Source organism: Phyllobates terribilis, unplaced genomic scaffold (genome assembly GCF_046119375.1).
Source record: "Phyllobates terribilis strain yellow unplaced genomic scaffold, ASM4611937v1 Scaffold_4__5_contigs__length_816908805, whole genome shotgun sequence".
Taxonomy (NCBI): Eukaryota; Metazoa; Chordata; class Amphibia; order Anura; family Dendrobatidae; genus Phyllobates; species Phyllobates terribilis.
In genome coordinates, this window is record NW_027362764.1 from 216,506,201 (window position 1) to 216,524,101 (window position 17,901).

General features: G+C 42.8%; 1 protein-coding gene across 1 annotated transcript in view; it reads left to right on the forward strand.

The window, feature by feature from the left end:
- Positions 1–17,901, forward strand: part of LOC141265247 (collagen alpha-6(VI) chain-like) — a 394,142-nt gene that overhangs the window by 173,476 nt on the left and 202,765 nt on the right. Inside the window, exons 10-12 of the mRNA XM_073678075.1 lie at positions 6,571–7,140; positions 8,720–9,292; positions 17,511–17,854. Coding sequence (XP_073534176.1) covers positions 6,571–7,140; positions 8,720–9,292; positions 17,511–17,854 — 1,487 coding nt within the window. The remainder of the gene's footprint in view (positions 1–6,570; positions 7,141–8,719; positions 9,293–17,510; positions 17,855–17,901) is intronic.

Below are 17,901 nucleotides of genomic sequence, written 5' to 3' on the forward strand. Positions count from 1 at the left end.
AGCTGCATCTAGCCCGGAAAATAATTTTGGGGCTCCGAGATGCGCAAGACACATAAGTGCCTTCTTGCTGCACTACCTGCAGCATGACCCTCATATTGTCAGAATTCGAAGTAATCATGACTACTGGGTTGCCACACTCTTAGATCCCCCAAACTTTTCGATCAACCTTTTCATTTTAATAAAGACCAAAAAAATGGTCATTTTTGAAATTATAAGCATTAGCAGGTTGTTAGAAACTGAAATCAAACAGTTTTCAACTCAAAACTTTATTGTAGGTGATGTTACATTTTCACATAGGACCCCTTGTTCGAAAGGAGCTTCTGAACTCTCTCGTCCATTGAATTTGTCAGGTTTTGGATGGTTTCTGCTTCAATTGTTTTGCATGAGGACAGAATACCCTCCCAGAGCTGTTGCTTAGATGTGAACTGCCTCCCGCCATCATAGACACTCCTTTTAATGATGCTCCAAAGGTTCTGAATGGGGTAGAGGTCAGGGGAGCATGGGGGTCACACCATAAGTTTGTCCCCTTTTATGCCCATATCAGCCAGAGATGCAGATGTTTTATGTGCAGCATGAGATGGTGCATTATCATGCAGAAAAATGATCTTGCTGTGAAATACACGGTTCTTCTTCTTGAACCATGGCAGGAAGTGCTGTTTGAGAAAATCCACATACATTATGGAGTTCATCTTTAGCGCCTTCAGGGATCCTAAAGGGGCCGACAATCTCTCTCCCCATGATTCCAGCCCAAAACATTACTCCACCTCCTCCTTGTTGGCGCTGTAGCCGTATTTGCGTGGGGTGTCCATCAACCAGCCATCCTCCACTCCATCCATCTGGACCATCGAGCGCTGCACGGCACTCATCCGTGAACAAAACAGTTTTGAAATCAGTCTTCATGTAATGTTTGGCCCACTGGAGCCGTTTCTGCTTGTGTGAAGTGGATAGAGGAGGTCGACAGGATGGCGTATGCACAGCTGCAAACCTCTGAAGGACCCTTCATCTTGTTGTTCGGGGGACGTTGGAGGCACAAGCAGCTTCAAAAACTTGTCTGCTGCTATGACAAGGCTTTCTTGCCGCTGCTCTTTTAACCTGACGTAATTGCCTGTAGGAAAGAGTCCTCAATTTGCCCTTATCAGCACGCACACGTGTGTACTGTGAATCAGCTACATACTTCTTGATTGCCAAGACACTTCATCCTGATCATCGCACAATGTTGATTGTAGTCATGCCTTGACCTAAACACTCCACAATTTGTTGCTTCTCAGCAGCCGACACATCCTTTTTCTTTCCCATTTTGGCAGAAAATGTAGGCTGCTTAATAATGTGAGAGAGCCTTCTTAAGTAGTCTTGCCTTTCATTGGACACACCTGCCAAACTAATTAGCACAGGTGTCTGCAATTGCTTACAGTGATATAAAGAGCCCTGACACACATCACCATCAATGAGTTTAACTGACAAACAAACAAATTCTTCCCTTATCACTCCTAAACACTTTTTGCATAATAATTTGGAACGCAGTGTACATGTGCTTTTCCACAAAACACCAGTGGTTCACGTAGTGAATCTTACAGTTCTAACTTGCCAACCGTGGTCTGTATGGAATTGTTCAATAAAGGGCCCAAAATTAAGATAACATAGATGGGAGAGGTCTCTATGAATAGGAATTCCTAAGTATTTGATACCCTGTGAGGGCCAGGCAAAGGGAAAGTTGGACTGGATGGAATCCTATATGGATTTGGGGAGGGAGACATCGAGGGCCTCAGACTTCGCTGCATTGATTTTAAAATTTTACCATGTAACAAAGTGATCTATTTCAGCCATAACAGCAGGGATGGATATATGTGATTGAGTGATATATACTAGGACATCATCAGCAAATAGAGAGCACTTGTACTCGGTGCCTCCCACCTCAATCCACCTAATATTGGGGTTATGGCGAATTGATGAGAGCAGGTGCTCCGTCACTAGGATGTATAAGAGAGGGGACAGAGGACATCCCTGCCTTGTCCCATTGGTGATTGTGAAAGGTGATGAAAATGTTCTGACGCACCCCCTGGGCCTTGGGACACCCGGAGCCGGACCCTTTTTGGTGGATGCTGGTGGTTGTAGTCTTCGTGGCGGCGACCCGGTTCCGTGGCTCAGGGCGGTCAAACCAGTGGCGGAACTATTTATGTGGTTTTGATGTTTAAATGTCCGACTACGCCACCCGTGGATTGCGGTCAGGGTGAACCGCCGCTACAGGGCAGACCGCTGAGGCTGGTGTTGTGGGTGCAGCAGAGTGTAGCATAACTCCCCACGGGAGGAGTATAGCCTCAGGGCAGTGTATGCGGAGGATGGGGGTGATGGTGCAGGGCAGCAGCAGTAACGACACGGAGTCAGTGATGCAGTCCAGGGCCTTTACTCACAGTTCTTATTATCCAGACCACGTCTGCAGGTAACGGCTGCCCACGTCGTACTGTGCTCACCAGGTGAGGGAATCAGACAACTCCCAGATAACTTTGGAGCACTTCACAGGACCCCCTTTGTGTGTCCTTTGTCTGGCCTTTCTTACCAACACTTCTGTCCGGCTGCCTCGGGCCTCCTCTTGGTAAACTTGGCGCCAGTTTCCCTGACCCTATGTGGTGCCTTCCTAGCGGGTGTAGCGAGGGGCTGCGCCACATAAAATGTCAGAGCCTCCGGTTTCTAGCTGAGGGTCGTTTCCTGCCTCCACTAGTTCGGGGACCGGTCTCCCCCTTTGGCCTGACCCCTCCACGCAGGTGGATTCGGGCGTGCGGTGGCGACTCGCCCGTCCGCACCCCTGGGATCCCTTCATTCCTCGTTCCTGGAGCCTTCTCCGCTCCTCTTCCTTCCTTCTCCCTCTTCCAGGCCTGGGCCTCTGTTACTAGGCCCGCCTCCGGAGCAGAGCTCATGCAGAGCCCCTGCTCCCTGCCACTTCTGCTCAGACTTCTCTGCACTGAACTAAGATGGTGCCCACCTTTTATACTCCCTTCTCAATGCACCCAGGAACTGCTTCCTCCCTGCTCCTGCACTACAAGGTTCCCCTTCCTCAGTGTTCCCTCCCCCCACTCCAGCCAGGGACAGGGACTGTCGTGCCCATCTCAGGGGCATATTGGTCGCCCTGCCCCACGGCAATGTGGTGTAATGCATGCAGGTGTCGGGTCCTGATCCACACTCCATCCTTACCTGAGAGTGAGATATCACACCTCTGGGTGAGGTGCAATACGTCTGTACCAACCGAGCCCTCAGGGTGCTACAGTACCATTTATCTTCAGCCTAGGTGACGTATTGCGATACAGGGCCGTGATTTTGGCTATAAAAGGGTCCCCTAGACCCCTACCCCAAGCTTTTTAAGAGAATCATATATGGCGTACCAGGAGACTCTATGGAATGCTTTCTCAGCATCCAACGAGAGTATCTAATTACAAATTTTTAACTGCATCTAGCCCAGGAAATACTTTGTGCCTAGTAGCAGTGTCTGCTAGTCAGCGGAGTATCCCGGCTGTTAAGCAAGCTACACCACCTGTAGTTTAGACACTTAATTTTTTCAAAGGAAATGCTTCGGGACCATGGGATACTTAGTGAAGAGCATCAGGAGGAACCCCAAGGCATAGGGGCTGGGACTGGCAGTAGGATGCCTTGCGGTGGACAGCCGAGCTCGATCCTTATAAAAGCTTTTTAACTGCAGCAGCTTTAGTGGACGCTACTGGAGCTGGAATTACCGCGGCTGCTGGCATGAGACTTGCCCTCCAATAGATCCTTGTAAATGGATTTAAAGTGTATTCATTCAAATTAGAGAGACAATTTAAATTAAAAAGCTTAGAGCTGCCTCCACCACAGGGGGGCTCGCTCGACCCACCAGCGGACAGGCACCAGTATTGGGAGAGGGGGGCTGGCCGTCAGGGTTCACCGCGGCTCTGGCACAAACCCGGCGACACGGAGGTGGCACGGGCAGGAGCGGACTGGCCGTGTCGGCTTCTCACTTTTTGGATTTTAGAAGGGCATGACATGCCTATATCTGTGTCTCCCCCTCCTTTTACTCCTCCACCTCTTTTATTTTTGCATGACTATATGTACTTGTCACTTTTCCATGTGTTAGTTATGTCTTCTGAGCAGTTTGTCAGCTTTTGGACACCTTTGAAGGTGTTTTCTATGTGTTTCTATGTGTTTTTGTTTGCCTGCCATTGGTTTTAACGGTGTTCGAAGGTGTTCGACGAACAGTTCGACGAACAGTTCGGCGAACACACGGGTGTTCGACGAACCGAACCGAACTCGAACACTACGGGGGTGGCTCAACACTAATAAAAATCTGATATATCTTGATGCTGCCAAGCGCCTGAATGCCCGTCAGGCTAGGTGGGCACTGTTTTTCTCGCGGTTTAATTTCTCCGTTACTTACATCCCTGGTACTAAGAATGTTAAGGCGGATGCCTTGTCTCGCAGTTTTTCTCCCATAGTCGGTGCTGAGAAAGAGGAGAACATTTTACAAGAAGGTGTTGTGATAGCTGCTTTGGACTCCGTTTTGGAAGATGAGTTTCTTAAAGCACAGGAGAATGCCCCATCTAACACTCCTCATGGGAGGTTGTTTGTGCCTGGGACCTTTAGGAGAGATTTGTTTGTTGAGTGTCACGAATCTCGGTTGGCAGGTCATCCCGGAATCTCTGAGACCAAGAGACTGGTGGGTTGCAGTTTTTGGTGGCCTGGATGGCAGAAGGAAGTCATTAAGTGGGTGCGTCAATGTACTATATGTGCTAGATCTAAGTCCTCACATACTCCTGCTGCGGGGTTGCTTTGTCCTTTGGAGGTTCCCAGTGCTCCTTGGACACATTTGGCTATGGACTTTATAACTGACCTTCCCCCCTCTGAGGGTTTTACTGTCATCTGGGTGGTCGTGGACCGTTTTAGCAAGATGTGTCACTTGGTTCCCTTCGTCAAACTGCCCTGCGCTAAAACTCTCGCTAAGGCCTTTGTCAAGGAAATTGTCAGACTTCATGGCGTTCCTATTGACATTGTTTCTGATAGGGGTCCTCAGTTCGTGGCTCGTTTTTGGCGTGCCTTTTGTGACAGGTTGGGAGTTCATTTGTCGTTCTCGTCCGGATATCATCCTGAATCTAATGGCCAGACAGAAAGGAAAAACCAGGATGTTGAGCAGTTCTTGCGTTGTTTTGTTGCAGACAATCAAGAGGGGTGGTCTGAGTTTCTGCCACTTGCTGAATTTGCTCTGAACAATCATACATCTTCTTCTGCTGGTTGTTCGCCTTTTTTTTGTTGTTCTGGGAGACATCCGTCGTTTGGGTCGTTCTCCAAGTTGGGATCTGCCGTGCCTGAGGAGGAGAATTTTTCCGGTGATTTGGAGAGAGTTTGGACGGATGTGCGTGGTAATCTTCAGGAGGCCAACAGAAAATCTAAAGACTACTTTGATAGGAAACGACAGGAGGTTTTGTTCGCTGTTGGTGACATGGTTTGGTTGTCCTCTAGGAATCTGAGGTTGAGGATTCCTTCTAAGAAATTGGGTCCCAAGTTTGTAGGGCCCTTTAAGGTGCTTCAGGTTGTCAACCAATCTGCTGTTAGGTTGGAGGTTCCTACCTCCTGGAGAATTAATCCGGTATTTCATGTCTCTCTGTTAAAAAAAGCTGTTGTGTCGGATGGTGACGCCTCTGCCTCTGTTCCTCCGGTGGTGGAGGACGGGGAATATGAAATTTCTCGCATCCTTAACTCTAGACGGTATAGAGGTAGTTTGCAGTATCTTGTGGCCTGGAAAGGTTTCGGACCCGAGGATAACTCTTGGGTGAGGTCAGATGATGTTTCCGCGTCCAGACTTATCAGAGCGTTTCACAGGAGATTTCCTGATAAGCCTGGTCCTAGGGGATCCGGAGGATCCTCTTAGAAGGGGGGGTACTGTTAGAACCTTGCTCTTAGGTTTTTTTCTTTGCTGGTCACATGACCTTGTTGGCCTATTTAATCCTGCTCCGCCCTTCTGGCTTTGCTGGACTTCATTGTATAACTACTTTCTAGCTAGCCTGTGCTCTGTATCTTACTCTGTTAGTTTGCTTGGTCTACGGACCTCTATGTTCTATATATTTTGTTTGTTCGTCTGTCTGCTACTATTTCTGTTAGGAGGTGTCCCATTTTCCTCCCAGTCCTTAGTACTTGTAGGGATTCCTTCCCCACATCTATAGGTCTCCGTACAGACTAGCTTAGGATTTTAGCAGGTCTGATCGCAGGATCAGGTTCCCTGTTACATCGTAGGGATTCAGCTGAGTTCTATCGTAGGGACTGATCTCCTCTCTTTCCTTAGCTCTGGTAGCAGAACATAACACCTCTCTCCTCTTGGTATCTGTTGAATTATGTGTTACGCTGCAATGTCTTTATTGTCTGTACATATCCCCCCTGAAATGTAAAGTACTGCAGAATATGCTGGCGCTATAGAAATAAAAATTATTATTATGACATTAGTATGTAAGAGATAGCACTTACTGTATGCCAAAAACTAACGCTCTTATATTTTAAATGCTTTTAAAAGTTGTTGTTTAATATTTATATTACATTCTTTCTTTTTTATATTCACAGAATGTGCAAAAATACAGGTTGCAGATATTGTTTTTGTTATGGATTCATCCGGAAGCATAAATATAGATCAATATAACACAATGAAAAAATTTATAATATCATTTGTGGATAAATCAGTTGTTGGGCCAAATAATGTACAATTTGGAGCTCTCAAATATTCAGATGACCCTCTTAAGTTATTTTACCTTAATGAGCACCATAGTAAACAAGAAATTATCAAGCATATTCAAGATGATCCACTGATAGCAGGAAACACATATACTGCTGAGGCCTTGGAATTTTCAAAAGCATTCTTTAGAGAAAAGCAAGGCAGCCGCCAACATAAAGGAGTCCCTCAGTATCTTATTGTTATAACTGATGGGGAATCTCATGATCGTGATAAACTTAATGAAACTTCAAAATACCTACAAGATGCTGGGATTATTATATATGCCATTGGAGTAGCTCAGGCCAAAACTGAAGAGCTAAAGACAATGGCAGGAACCAAGGGAAAATGGTTCTTTGTTGAGAACTTTGATGGATTAGGTGATATTTTTCAGAATATATCAGATGCTGCATGTGAAAGAACAGGTGAGTCATATTCTTACATATCTCTCGCTTTGTCATATATTCTGTAATAAAAAAAATACAGTTATCAAATTGGTAGAAGCAGATCTGTCTTTACAATATATCACAATTTAGTACTAATTTGTGTCTTATCTCCTGTCACTTTAATTATTTTTAAAGGTATATATACATAATTTGCAGAGCTCGGGTCCTTGGTTCGAAACCATCATCTGCAAGGAATATTTTGTGGTTGCAGGAGTTATTATATCATTGATTGACTATATTCAGGATAGACCATCAATACCTGGTCGGGGTGGGGGGACTTTGCTATCCAGCACTACCAGCTATTAGCTGAATGAATGGCTTGTGATGTATTGTTTACAAGGCAAAGTGCAGTACATTGAGTTGTGAATGTTCCTGTTAGTGGAGCACACAACAGCTCTGTTCTATTCAATTTATTAAATCTGCAATATAAGGCCAAGCCATAACCAAATGTGAGGTTAATTGGAGAATGTTTTTTCCATTCATCTGATGGGCATTGGTGCTGGAAGTCAGATCCCCACAATTGAGTTATTGATGATTTATTCTATAAATGTATCACTAGTACTATAGTCTTTGGAAAGCATCCTGAATACTAGAAATATATTTAGTTTGATCTAAGGCTAATTGAGGAAATTTATCATTTTAGTACATAATTATTAGTTAAAAAAACATTGTAAAAATTCACTATGCAGGTTTTTTTTTCAAATATTAAAATTTTTATATACAATTATAATTTTAAATAACATTTTGAACTACCTTTAGGACAGGTTCAGACAGCTATATTTCACAGCTCATATATGGACCTCAAAGCACAGACTGGCCGTGGGTCATCTTAACTGAAGCCATATATGAGGCTATAAGTTCACATTGGGAGACAGTACATGCATTGCAGTCCGTATAACAATTAGCATGAAAACCTTTCTATAATTTCATTCATTGACGCTAAACCTTCTTATAAATGGAACCGTATTATGAAGATTAAGTAATAATCAGAAGAAGACAATTAATGGTCAAGTTAAAGTCTTCTTCGATATGAAAAATGTCTTGAAATTTGAAGTCTGAAAAGAATTTCTAATGCTCATGAACTCTAACCAAAATGAGAACCATTATATATAATTGATGAACTCCTGTTAAAATGGTAGACCTTTCTATCAATAAAATACTTAAAATTGCTTATATACTTATTGGGGATGACACAATGTGGAACTAGACTGGACACAAATGTGATCTAGGAGAGCAAAGAATAGAAACTTACTACAAGGTTTTGCAGAAAATTACATTTTAGGAGCCTGCCAATTGTATTCAATATAATTAATGTAATGCAAGTCAACTTATGTCTGTTCTACAAAAACAGTAAGCTGAAATATGTCAAAAGTAATGCCAAAAAACTGATATGAAAATAAAGAGATCATTTGGTCTCAAGTATTTCTGCTGAAGGTTTTCCAAATAGTCATGATGTTTATTAGACCAATTTCTTTACTAAAACGTTTGATATGCGTATTGTATTTACTTCTTAATTGTTTTATTCATTAATTTTTCTATCATGATGACATTTTTGCAGAATGTGAAAGAACAGAGGCAGACATAACTTTTCTAATCGATGGATCCACTAGTATTTCAGACTCAAATTTTATAGAAATGAAAAAATTCATGGTTTCTGTAATCGAGGATTTTGACATTGGTCCTGACAAAGTTCATGTAGGTGTTGCTCAATACAGTGATTTGTTCAGAACAGAATTTCGACTGAAAACATATTTGGATAAGGAAACTTTGAAGGAAAAAGTTAACGAGATTCACAAACTTGAAGGAAACACCCTTATTGGGGAGGCTCTGACAAAAACAGATTCAGCGCTACTCAGTCAAGCAGCAAATAGTCGTATTAATGAAGGTGTACAGCAGATATTACTAGTGGTAACTGATGGAGTCTCACAAGATGAAGTTGCAGAACCTGCAGAAGCTCTAAGAAAGAAAGGTGTTTACACCTATGCTGTGGGAGTGGGAAGGGTGTCTGAAACGCAGCTTCTTCAGATTGCTGGATCTGCAAGTTCAAGATTTTCTGTTGACAATTTTGATAAATTAAAAAACATTAAAAAGAGAATTGTCAGAGATATATGCAATGAGCGAACATCTAACAGTGAGTACTATCTAATCTCTTCTATAGCTTTACATTTTCCATTTGCAATGATTAGATGCATCATTATATTCTAATTTGATATTACCTACAATTTACATACGTATCTTGAAATGAACTTGTGTGGAAAGAGAAGCAACATAAATGGTTGTAAGGCCTACAGGGCTTAAACTTGACATCCCAAAAAATGACATTGTGCTATAGATAAACGATCCAAAAAATGACATTGTACTATAAATAAACAATCTACTGAAAGTATTGTGCAAGATTAAGATTTCATTACATATATATTTGTAAGTAAATATGCATCTGATCTAGAGGCAGGTATCTTTGGAGACGTCATAATTAACGATAACCAAACCGATTCAATGTGGATGAAATTTGTGTAGAAGTTTTGGAAATTCGTTAGTCCTGACAAATTTGACAATTTACGTTTTGATTCGAATCACTAAAAATTCCTATAGCATTTTATACAATAATTGTAAGGGTACTTTCACATTGCGCTTTGCTCTATGTTCATTGGTCTCATCTGTCCTTACTACCAAACCATTGACTATGATGGTGCAGACAGAATCACCATGTGCTCTGTTGTACATAATTTTCGAACATATACGCCTATGGGAAGCGGACAGTCAGATGCAGTCTACCTCGTCTGAGTGTCCGCCTCCAATAGGCGTATACACCCGAAAATGATGTACAACAGAGCACATATTGACTCTGTCACCACCAATATAGTCAAAGGCCCCGTTGGCACACATGCCCAAATCCCGTTTTGTGAGTAGGTTCAGACCTAAGCTCCCATGGGACCAACGAACATGATGAAGAACACAGTGTGAAAGGGCCCTAACAGCCAGAGAAGGCTCACATGACCTTGGATGTGGCCAGATGAGCTTCCCCATATTGTCTTATATCAATCACATTACATGGTATAGTTCAGATTCTCTGGAGGGACTATCATAGCAGAGGCAGTGAATACAGCAGCCATTTTTATCATGAATCTGAGTCATATCTCTTTGTAGTAGAGATAGAGAGAGAAAGCCATAAAACACTAAATAAATATTACAAATGTACAGTACATTACAATAGTGAAAAACATTTACCATCTTATTACCCATAGTCACATATGTTGAAGCCACTATGAGATTACTAAGGATGTGCTTGCCTTAACCCCTTTACGAACTTGGGATTTTTCGATTTTGCATTTTCGTTCTTTGCTCCCCTTCTTCCCAGAGCCATAACTTTTTGTTTTTTTGTGGGACAAGTTGTACTTTTGAATGTCACCATTCATTTTACTATATAGTGTACTGGAAAACAAGAAAAAGAAATTCCAAGTGGTGAAATAGCAAAAAAACTGAAATTCCACAATTGGTTTTTTTTGCGCTATGTTCACTAAATACTAAAACTGACCTGCCATTATGATTCTCCGGGTCATTATGAGTTTGTAGATACCAAACATGTATAGGTTATTTTTTATTTAAGTAGTGAGAAAAAAATCCAAAGTTTTTTGAAAAAGATAAAAATGGTGCCATTTTCCAAAACTTATAGCTTCTCCATTTTTCATGATCTGGAGCTGGTGATGGCTTATTTTTTGAGCGCCGAGCTAACATTTATAATGACACCATTATGGGGTAGATACAATGTTTTGATCGCCTTTTATTGCAATTTATTGAATGTTGCAGTGAGCAAAAACAACAATACCAAATATGTGTACTTTTTTATTATTGTTTTATTTAGAATGGGGCAAAAGGGTGTGATTTGAATTTTTATATTTTCTTATATTTTTAAAACCATTTTTTTCTACAGGCTTGAATAGTCCTTAGGAGACTTAAAGCAGCGATCATCCGATCGCTTGTGCTACACATAGAAGAGCTTCAGCCCTGTTATGTGTAGCAAACATAATCATCTCCAACCTGAACACCGGCCTGTGGCCGGCATTCATAGGAGTTCTGCAATGATAAGCACGGGGATCTTCTGCAGACCCCCGGTTGTCATGCAAACCCCTTCGCGCCCCACGATCATGTGACAGGGGCGCCGATGGGTGGGGTTTGTGATGCCCTCCAAGCGTGCAAGAGTTAAATGTTGCTGTCAGAGATTGACAACGGCATCTAACATGTTAACAGCCGCGGGTGGATCGCGATTCCACCCACGGCTGTTAGAGTCATGTGCCGGAAAAGATGTGGGCTCAGTGCCGGAGCCTGCATCAAATGCCAGAACACGACCTATGGCATGCTTAATATGATATATATATATATATATATATATATATATATATATATATATATATATGTCATAGATCGTGCAGTCATTAAAGGGATTGCATCTTGAAATAGGTTCCACTAGTCGATGTCCTAAAGAAATTTTTTCCTGAGCTGAGATAATCTTATAATTGAGCCTCTGCTGTGTACTGTTTAATGGCTGTGACTGACCATGCAGAGATGCAGCAGCTAATGGCTGGCACATACTACATCTCCTGACAGGGGAAGAAGCATAGGAAAGTATATAGCTGACAGCAAGGGCTCACAGCTGCTGCTTCCTGAGGTGACACATTTTCCTGCCTGTTTTATCACAGTACTAAGTGTTACTTTTGTGTCACTAGCCCTCTGAGCTCATCATAAATCAAGTCAGTGACTTATGAGCTCAGCGGCCACTGGAGCTGCTTCACTGACTTGATTTATGATGAGCTCAGAGGGCCAGTGACATGGTAGAAACACTGGCTCCTGTGATAAAGCAAGATAAATGTGTTACCTTAGTAAGCTGTAAGCCCTGCTGTGTCGTCTGTATACTTCTTTATCATCAGTGACTTATCCTTTCTATGGTATGTGCCACCCATGACATGGAGCAGCTCTCCATGGTTGTGTTGTGATCTGCTACAGGGACTAAGGAAAGACAGGAGAACTGTCCCTACAATAGAACTAAACTAGATCCCTACGATGTAACGGGGAACCTGATCCTGCAATCAGACCCGCTAAAGTCCTCGGCTAGTCTGAACGAAGACCTATAGATGTGAGGGAGGGATCCCTACAAGAACTAGGGACTGGGATAAGTTGGACACCTCCTAGCAGAAATAGTAGCAGTCAAAGACAAACACACAACAAAAAGCATAGAGGTCAGAAGACCTAGCAAAACTAACAGAGAACGGCAACAGAGCACCAAGCTAGCTCAAGAGCAGTAAATACAATGGAGTCCAGCAAGACCAGGAGGGCGGAGCCGGATTAAATAGGCAAAAATGGTCATGTGACCAGCAAACTAAAAAAAACCTAACAGGAGAGTTCTAACAGTACCCCCTCTTCTAAAAGGATCCTCCGGATCCCCTAGGCCCAGGCTTACCAGGAAACCTCCTGTGAAACGCTCTGACAAGTCTGGAAGCAGAAACATCATTCGCCCTCACCCATGAGTTATCCTCAGGTCCGAAACCCTTCCAAGCGACGAGATACTGCAAACTCCCTCTATACCGTCTAGAATTTAGGATGCGGGAAATTTCATATTCCCCGTCCTCCACCACCAGAGGAACAGTGGCAGAGGCGTCACCATCAGACACATCAGCTTTTTTCAACAGAGAAACATGAAACACCGGGTTAATCTTCCAGGATGTAGGAACCTCCAACCTAACAGCAGATTGGTTAACTATCTGAAGCACCTTAAAGGGCCCTACGAACTTGGGACCCAATTTTTTAGAAGGAATCCTCAATCGCAGATTCTTAGAGGACAACCAAACCATGTCACCAACAGCAAACAAAACCTCTTGCCGTTTCCTATCAAAGTACCTCTTAGATTTTTTGTTAGCCTCCTGAAGATTACCATGCACATCCGTCCAAACTCTCTCCAAATCACCGGAAAAACTCTCCTCCTCAGGCACAGCCGAAACCAATTTGGAGAATGACCCAAAAGATGGATGTCTCCCAGAACAACAAAAAAAAGGCGAACACCCAGCAGAAGAGGATGTATGGTTGTTAAGAGCAAATTCAGAAAGTGGCAGAAACTCAGACCACCCCTCTTGATTGTCTGCCACAAAACAACGCAAGAACTGCTCAACATCCTGGTTCTTCCTTTCTGTCTGGCCATTAGACTCAGGATGATATCCAGATGAAAACGACAAATGAACTCCCAACCTGTCACAAAAGGCACGCCAAAAACCAGCCACGAACTGAGGTCCCCTATCAGAAACAATGTCAGTAGGAACACCATGTAGTCTGACAATTTCCTTGACAAAGGCCTTAGCGAGTGTCTTAGCGCAAGGCAGTTTGATGAAGGGAACCAAGTGACACATCTTGCTAAAACGGTCCACGACCACCCAGATGACCGTGAAACCTTCAGAGGGGGGAAGGTCAGTAATAAAGTCCATAGCCAGATGTGTCCAAGGTGCACTAGGAACCTCCAGAGGGCAAAGCAACCCCGCAGCAGGAGCATGCGAAGACTTGAATCTAGCACACACAGTACATTGGCGCACCCACTTAATGACTTCCTTCTGCCATCCAGGCCACCAAAAACTGCGACCCACAAGTCTCTTGGTCTCAGAAATTCCTGGATGACCTGCCAACCGAGACTCATGACACTCAACAAACAAATCTCTCCTAAAGGTCCTAGGCACAAACAACCTCCCATGGGGAGTGTTAGATGGGGCATTCTCCTGAGCTTTAAGAATCTCATCCTCCAAAACGGAGTCCAAAGCAGCAATCACAACACCTTCTTGTAAAATGCTCTCCTCTTCCTCCTCAACACCGACCATGGGAGAAAAGCTGCGAGACAAAGCATCCGCTTTAACATTCTTGGTACCCGGGATGTAAGTAACGGAAAAATTAAACCGCGAGAAAAAAAAGTGCCCACCTAGCCTGACGGGCATTCAAGCGCTTGGCAGCATCAAGATAGATCAGATTTTTATGATCAGTGAAAACCTGAATGGGAAATTCAGCACCTTCCAAGAGGTGACGCCAGTGTTCAAATGCGAGTTTAATCGCCAGCAATTCCCGATTACCAATATCGTAATTAAGTTCAGTCTCAGAAAATTTTTTTGAAAAAAAGGCACAGGGATGTACTCCATCCTTGTTTTCCTGAGACAACACCGCACCGACCCCCACCGAAGAAGCATCAACCTCAACCAAAAACGGCTTAGTCACATCAGGCTGCATAAGGATGGGAGCAGAGGTGAACCTCTCCTTTAGAAACACAAAAGCTTCAATGGCCTCAGAAGTCCACTGAACCGCATTAGCACCTTTCCTGGTGAGATCGGTCAGCGGTTTGACAATGACAGAAATTTTTTTTATGAATTTTCTGTAATAATTGGCGAAACCCAAAAACCTCTGTATCGATTTCAAACCAATAGGCCTAGGCCATTCCTGCACAGCTTGAACTTTAACCGGGTCCATCTCAAAACTTTCACTGGAGATAACGTAGCCCAAAAAACTAATTCCCTGTACAGCGAACTCACATTTCTCCAGCTTAGCAAAAAGCGAATTGTCCATTAATAACTGTAATACCTCACGTACGCTCCGCCAATGAGACTCCAGATCAGGCGAATAAATCAGAATGTCATCCAAATACACAACCACATTTTTGCCGATTAAAGGTCTAAGGATGTCATTAATAAGATTCTGAAAAAATGCTGGAGCATTGGTAAGACCAAAAGGCATAACCAGATTCTCAAAATGACCCACAGGAGTGTTAAAAGCAGTCTTCCATTCATCACCCTCCTTCATGCGCAACAAATTGTATGCCCCCCGGAGATCAATTTTAGAGAACCACTTGGCCCCCACTAACTGGTTAAATAAATCAGGAATCAATGGCGGTGGGTAAGGATTGCGTACAGTAATTTTATTAATCTCGCGAAAGTCCAGACAAGGACGTAAACCGCCATCTTTTTTTTTTTACAAAAAAAAATCCAACAGCCACAGGAGACTTGGAAGGCCTAATGTGACCGGCGGCCAAGCTTGTCTGTATGTATTCCTCCAAAGCCTTTCTCTCAGGAATAGTAAGATTAAATAAACGACTTTTAGGAAGTCGCTCCAGGGACAAATTCAATGGTACAATCATAGTCTCTATGGGGAGGCAAAATTTGTGACTCCTCCTCAGAAAAAACTCTCCAAAAATCCTGAATAGGTACAGGCAATTTCCCTTTATCCACAGCAGCAATACGTCCGTTACAACACTTGTCATAACACTTAGGGCTCCAGGACTTAATTTCATTGGTAGACCAATCCAGTACAGGATTGTGCAATTTTAACCAGGGTAACCCCAATATTACTGGAGAAGGCAAATTATCCAATACCACCAAATCCAAATTTTCTTGGTGAATACCATTAATAGTGAGGGGAAATTCACAGACCTTATGAGTAACACTCTTCAAGGGAGAGCCATCAACAGAAACCACAGCAATAGGGGATGACAAAGTTTTAGGTTCTAATCTAAGTTTTTCCAAGAATCCCCCATCAATCACATTCAGAGTAGAACCACAATCCACAAATACCCGAAATTCAATTAATTCATCCTGAGCAGCAGTAGTGGCAGATAGGAATACTCCCTTAGAATTTAAACAGGCAATACGGGCATAACTGACCATTTTTTTTTCTTTCTTCAAACGAAGCACACAGTTCTTAATAAAATGACCAGAATTTCCGCAATAGAAGCACAAGCCTTCAGAAAGCCTGCGATCTTTTTCCTGAGAGCGGAGTGGCATCGCCCCAATCTCCATCGGCTCTCCATTGTCAGCACAGACCCTCTCAAGACTCGGAGCTGACATAGCAGAGGATTTGCTCTCATTAACCCTTGCACGCAGTCTCCTGTCCACCCGTATAGCTAATTGCATAGCCTCCTGCAAGTTTCCAGGTGTGGGATAAGCAATCAGTAAATCCTTAACCCTTTCACCTAGCCCTGCAAGAAACAAGCTTTTCAAAGCTGAATCGTTCCACCCCACCTGGGCAGACCACCGACGGAAGTGAGAACAATATTTTTCCACATTACCTGATCCCTGCCTCAAACGTCTCAATTCAGACTCAGCAGATGAGACACGATCAGGATCATCATACAACAAACCCAAAGCAGAAAAAAAACTATCCACTGATCTAAAGCACGGATCACTAGGTTGGAGAGAGAAGGCCCATCCCTGAGGATCTTTGCGCAAAAGTGACATTATGAACCCTATGCGCTGTGATTCATCACCAGAGGATCCGGGTCTCAAACGAAAATACAATAAACAAGCATTTTTAAAAGAAAAAAAATCTTGTTGTTCGCCAAAAAATAAATCAGGCAGACGTACCTTTGGTTCCACAAAATGTGCTCCAGAACAGCTACTCACGAGTTGTTGGAGCTTGGCCACCTCCAGAGAGAGTCCCTGCAAGCGTTGAGCCAAATCTTGAACCGAGACCATGATGGAAAACTGGAGGTCTTTCCTTAGAGAAATTTTTTTTTTTCTTTTAGGGCTGGACTTACTGTTGTGATCTGCTACAGGGACTAAGGAAAGACAGGAGAACTGTCCCTACAATAGAACTAAACTAGATCCCTACGATGTAACGGGGAACCTGATCCTGCAATCAGACCCGCTAAAGTCCTCGGCTAGTCTGAACGAAGACCTATAGATGTGAGGGAGGGATCCCTACAAGAACTAGGGACTGGGATAAGTTGGACACCTCCTAGCAGAAATAGTAGCAGTCTAAGACAAACACACAACAAAAAGCATAGAGGTCAGAAGACCTAGCAAAACTAACAGAGAACGGCAACAGAGCACCAAGCTAGCTCAAGAGTAGTAAATACAATGGAGTCCAGCAAGACCAGGAGGGCGGAGCCGGATTAAATAGGCAAAAATGGTCATGTGACCAGCAAACTAAAAAAAACCTAACAGGAGAGTTCTAACAGGTTGGACACAGCAAATTATTTCAGCAGAGGAACATTTTTTTTAATACAACCAAATGTGTAACTTATTACTATTTCAAGATCTATTAATTAATATGTACTTTGTTCTTGGGACAACCCCTTTAAAAAGCTTAAAGTTGAGTTGGATGCAGCCCTATGAGACATCACAATATGATACAAGTCTTTTCAAAGCAATGGAAGTACTTGTGAATCAAATTTTTGGGAAAAATTTATTGAAGCTGGCGAATTTTAATTTCAAAAACTCACTCATCTTTAGTCATAATGTATCACTGATCGATGTTCTAATTACTGCAATTAATCATAATACTCCATAGTATGTAATCTTATACAACTTTATTTTCTGTTTATTTCCTTGTAGATTGTTCAGTTGATGTCGTAGTTGGTTTTGACATTTCAACCAATCCCAGTTACTCCAAATTATTCAGTCAACAAAACCTTCTTGAAGCCCATATTGCTGATATCCTAAACAATATGATGAACTTGAGAAGTCCAAGCTGCAACCCTGGTGTTAAACCTCAAATTAGTGTTGCTTTTTATTTGCCAAATGCTAATACATCAATTTCTCCTCTCTTTCACACCTATAGTCCTGATTTAGCTCAGAGCCTCAAAGAGACTAATGTGAATGGCCCTTCCAGTTTAACATCGACTTTCCTTAATTCAATGTGGAAGACATTTCACAACACAAATACAGGAAAAGCAAAGGCATGTGCAGTCATTGTTACATTATTTACCATCCATATTGCCTAAAT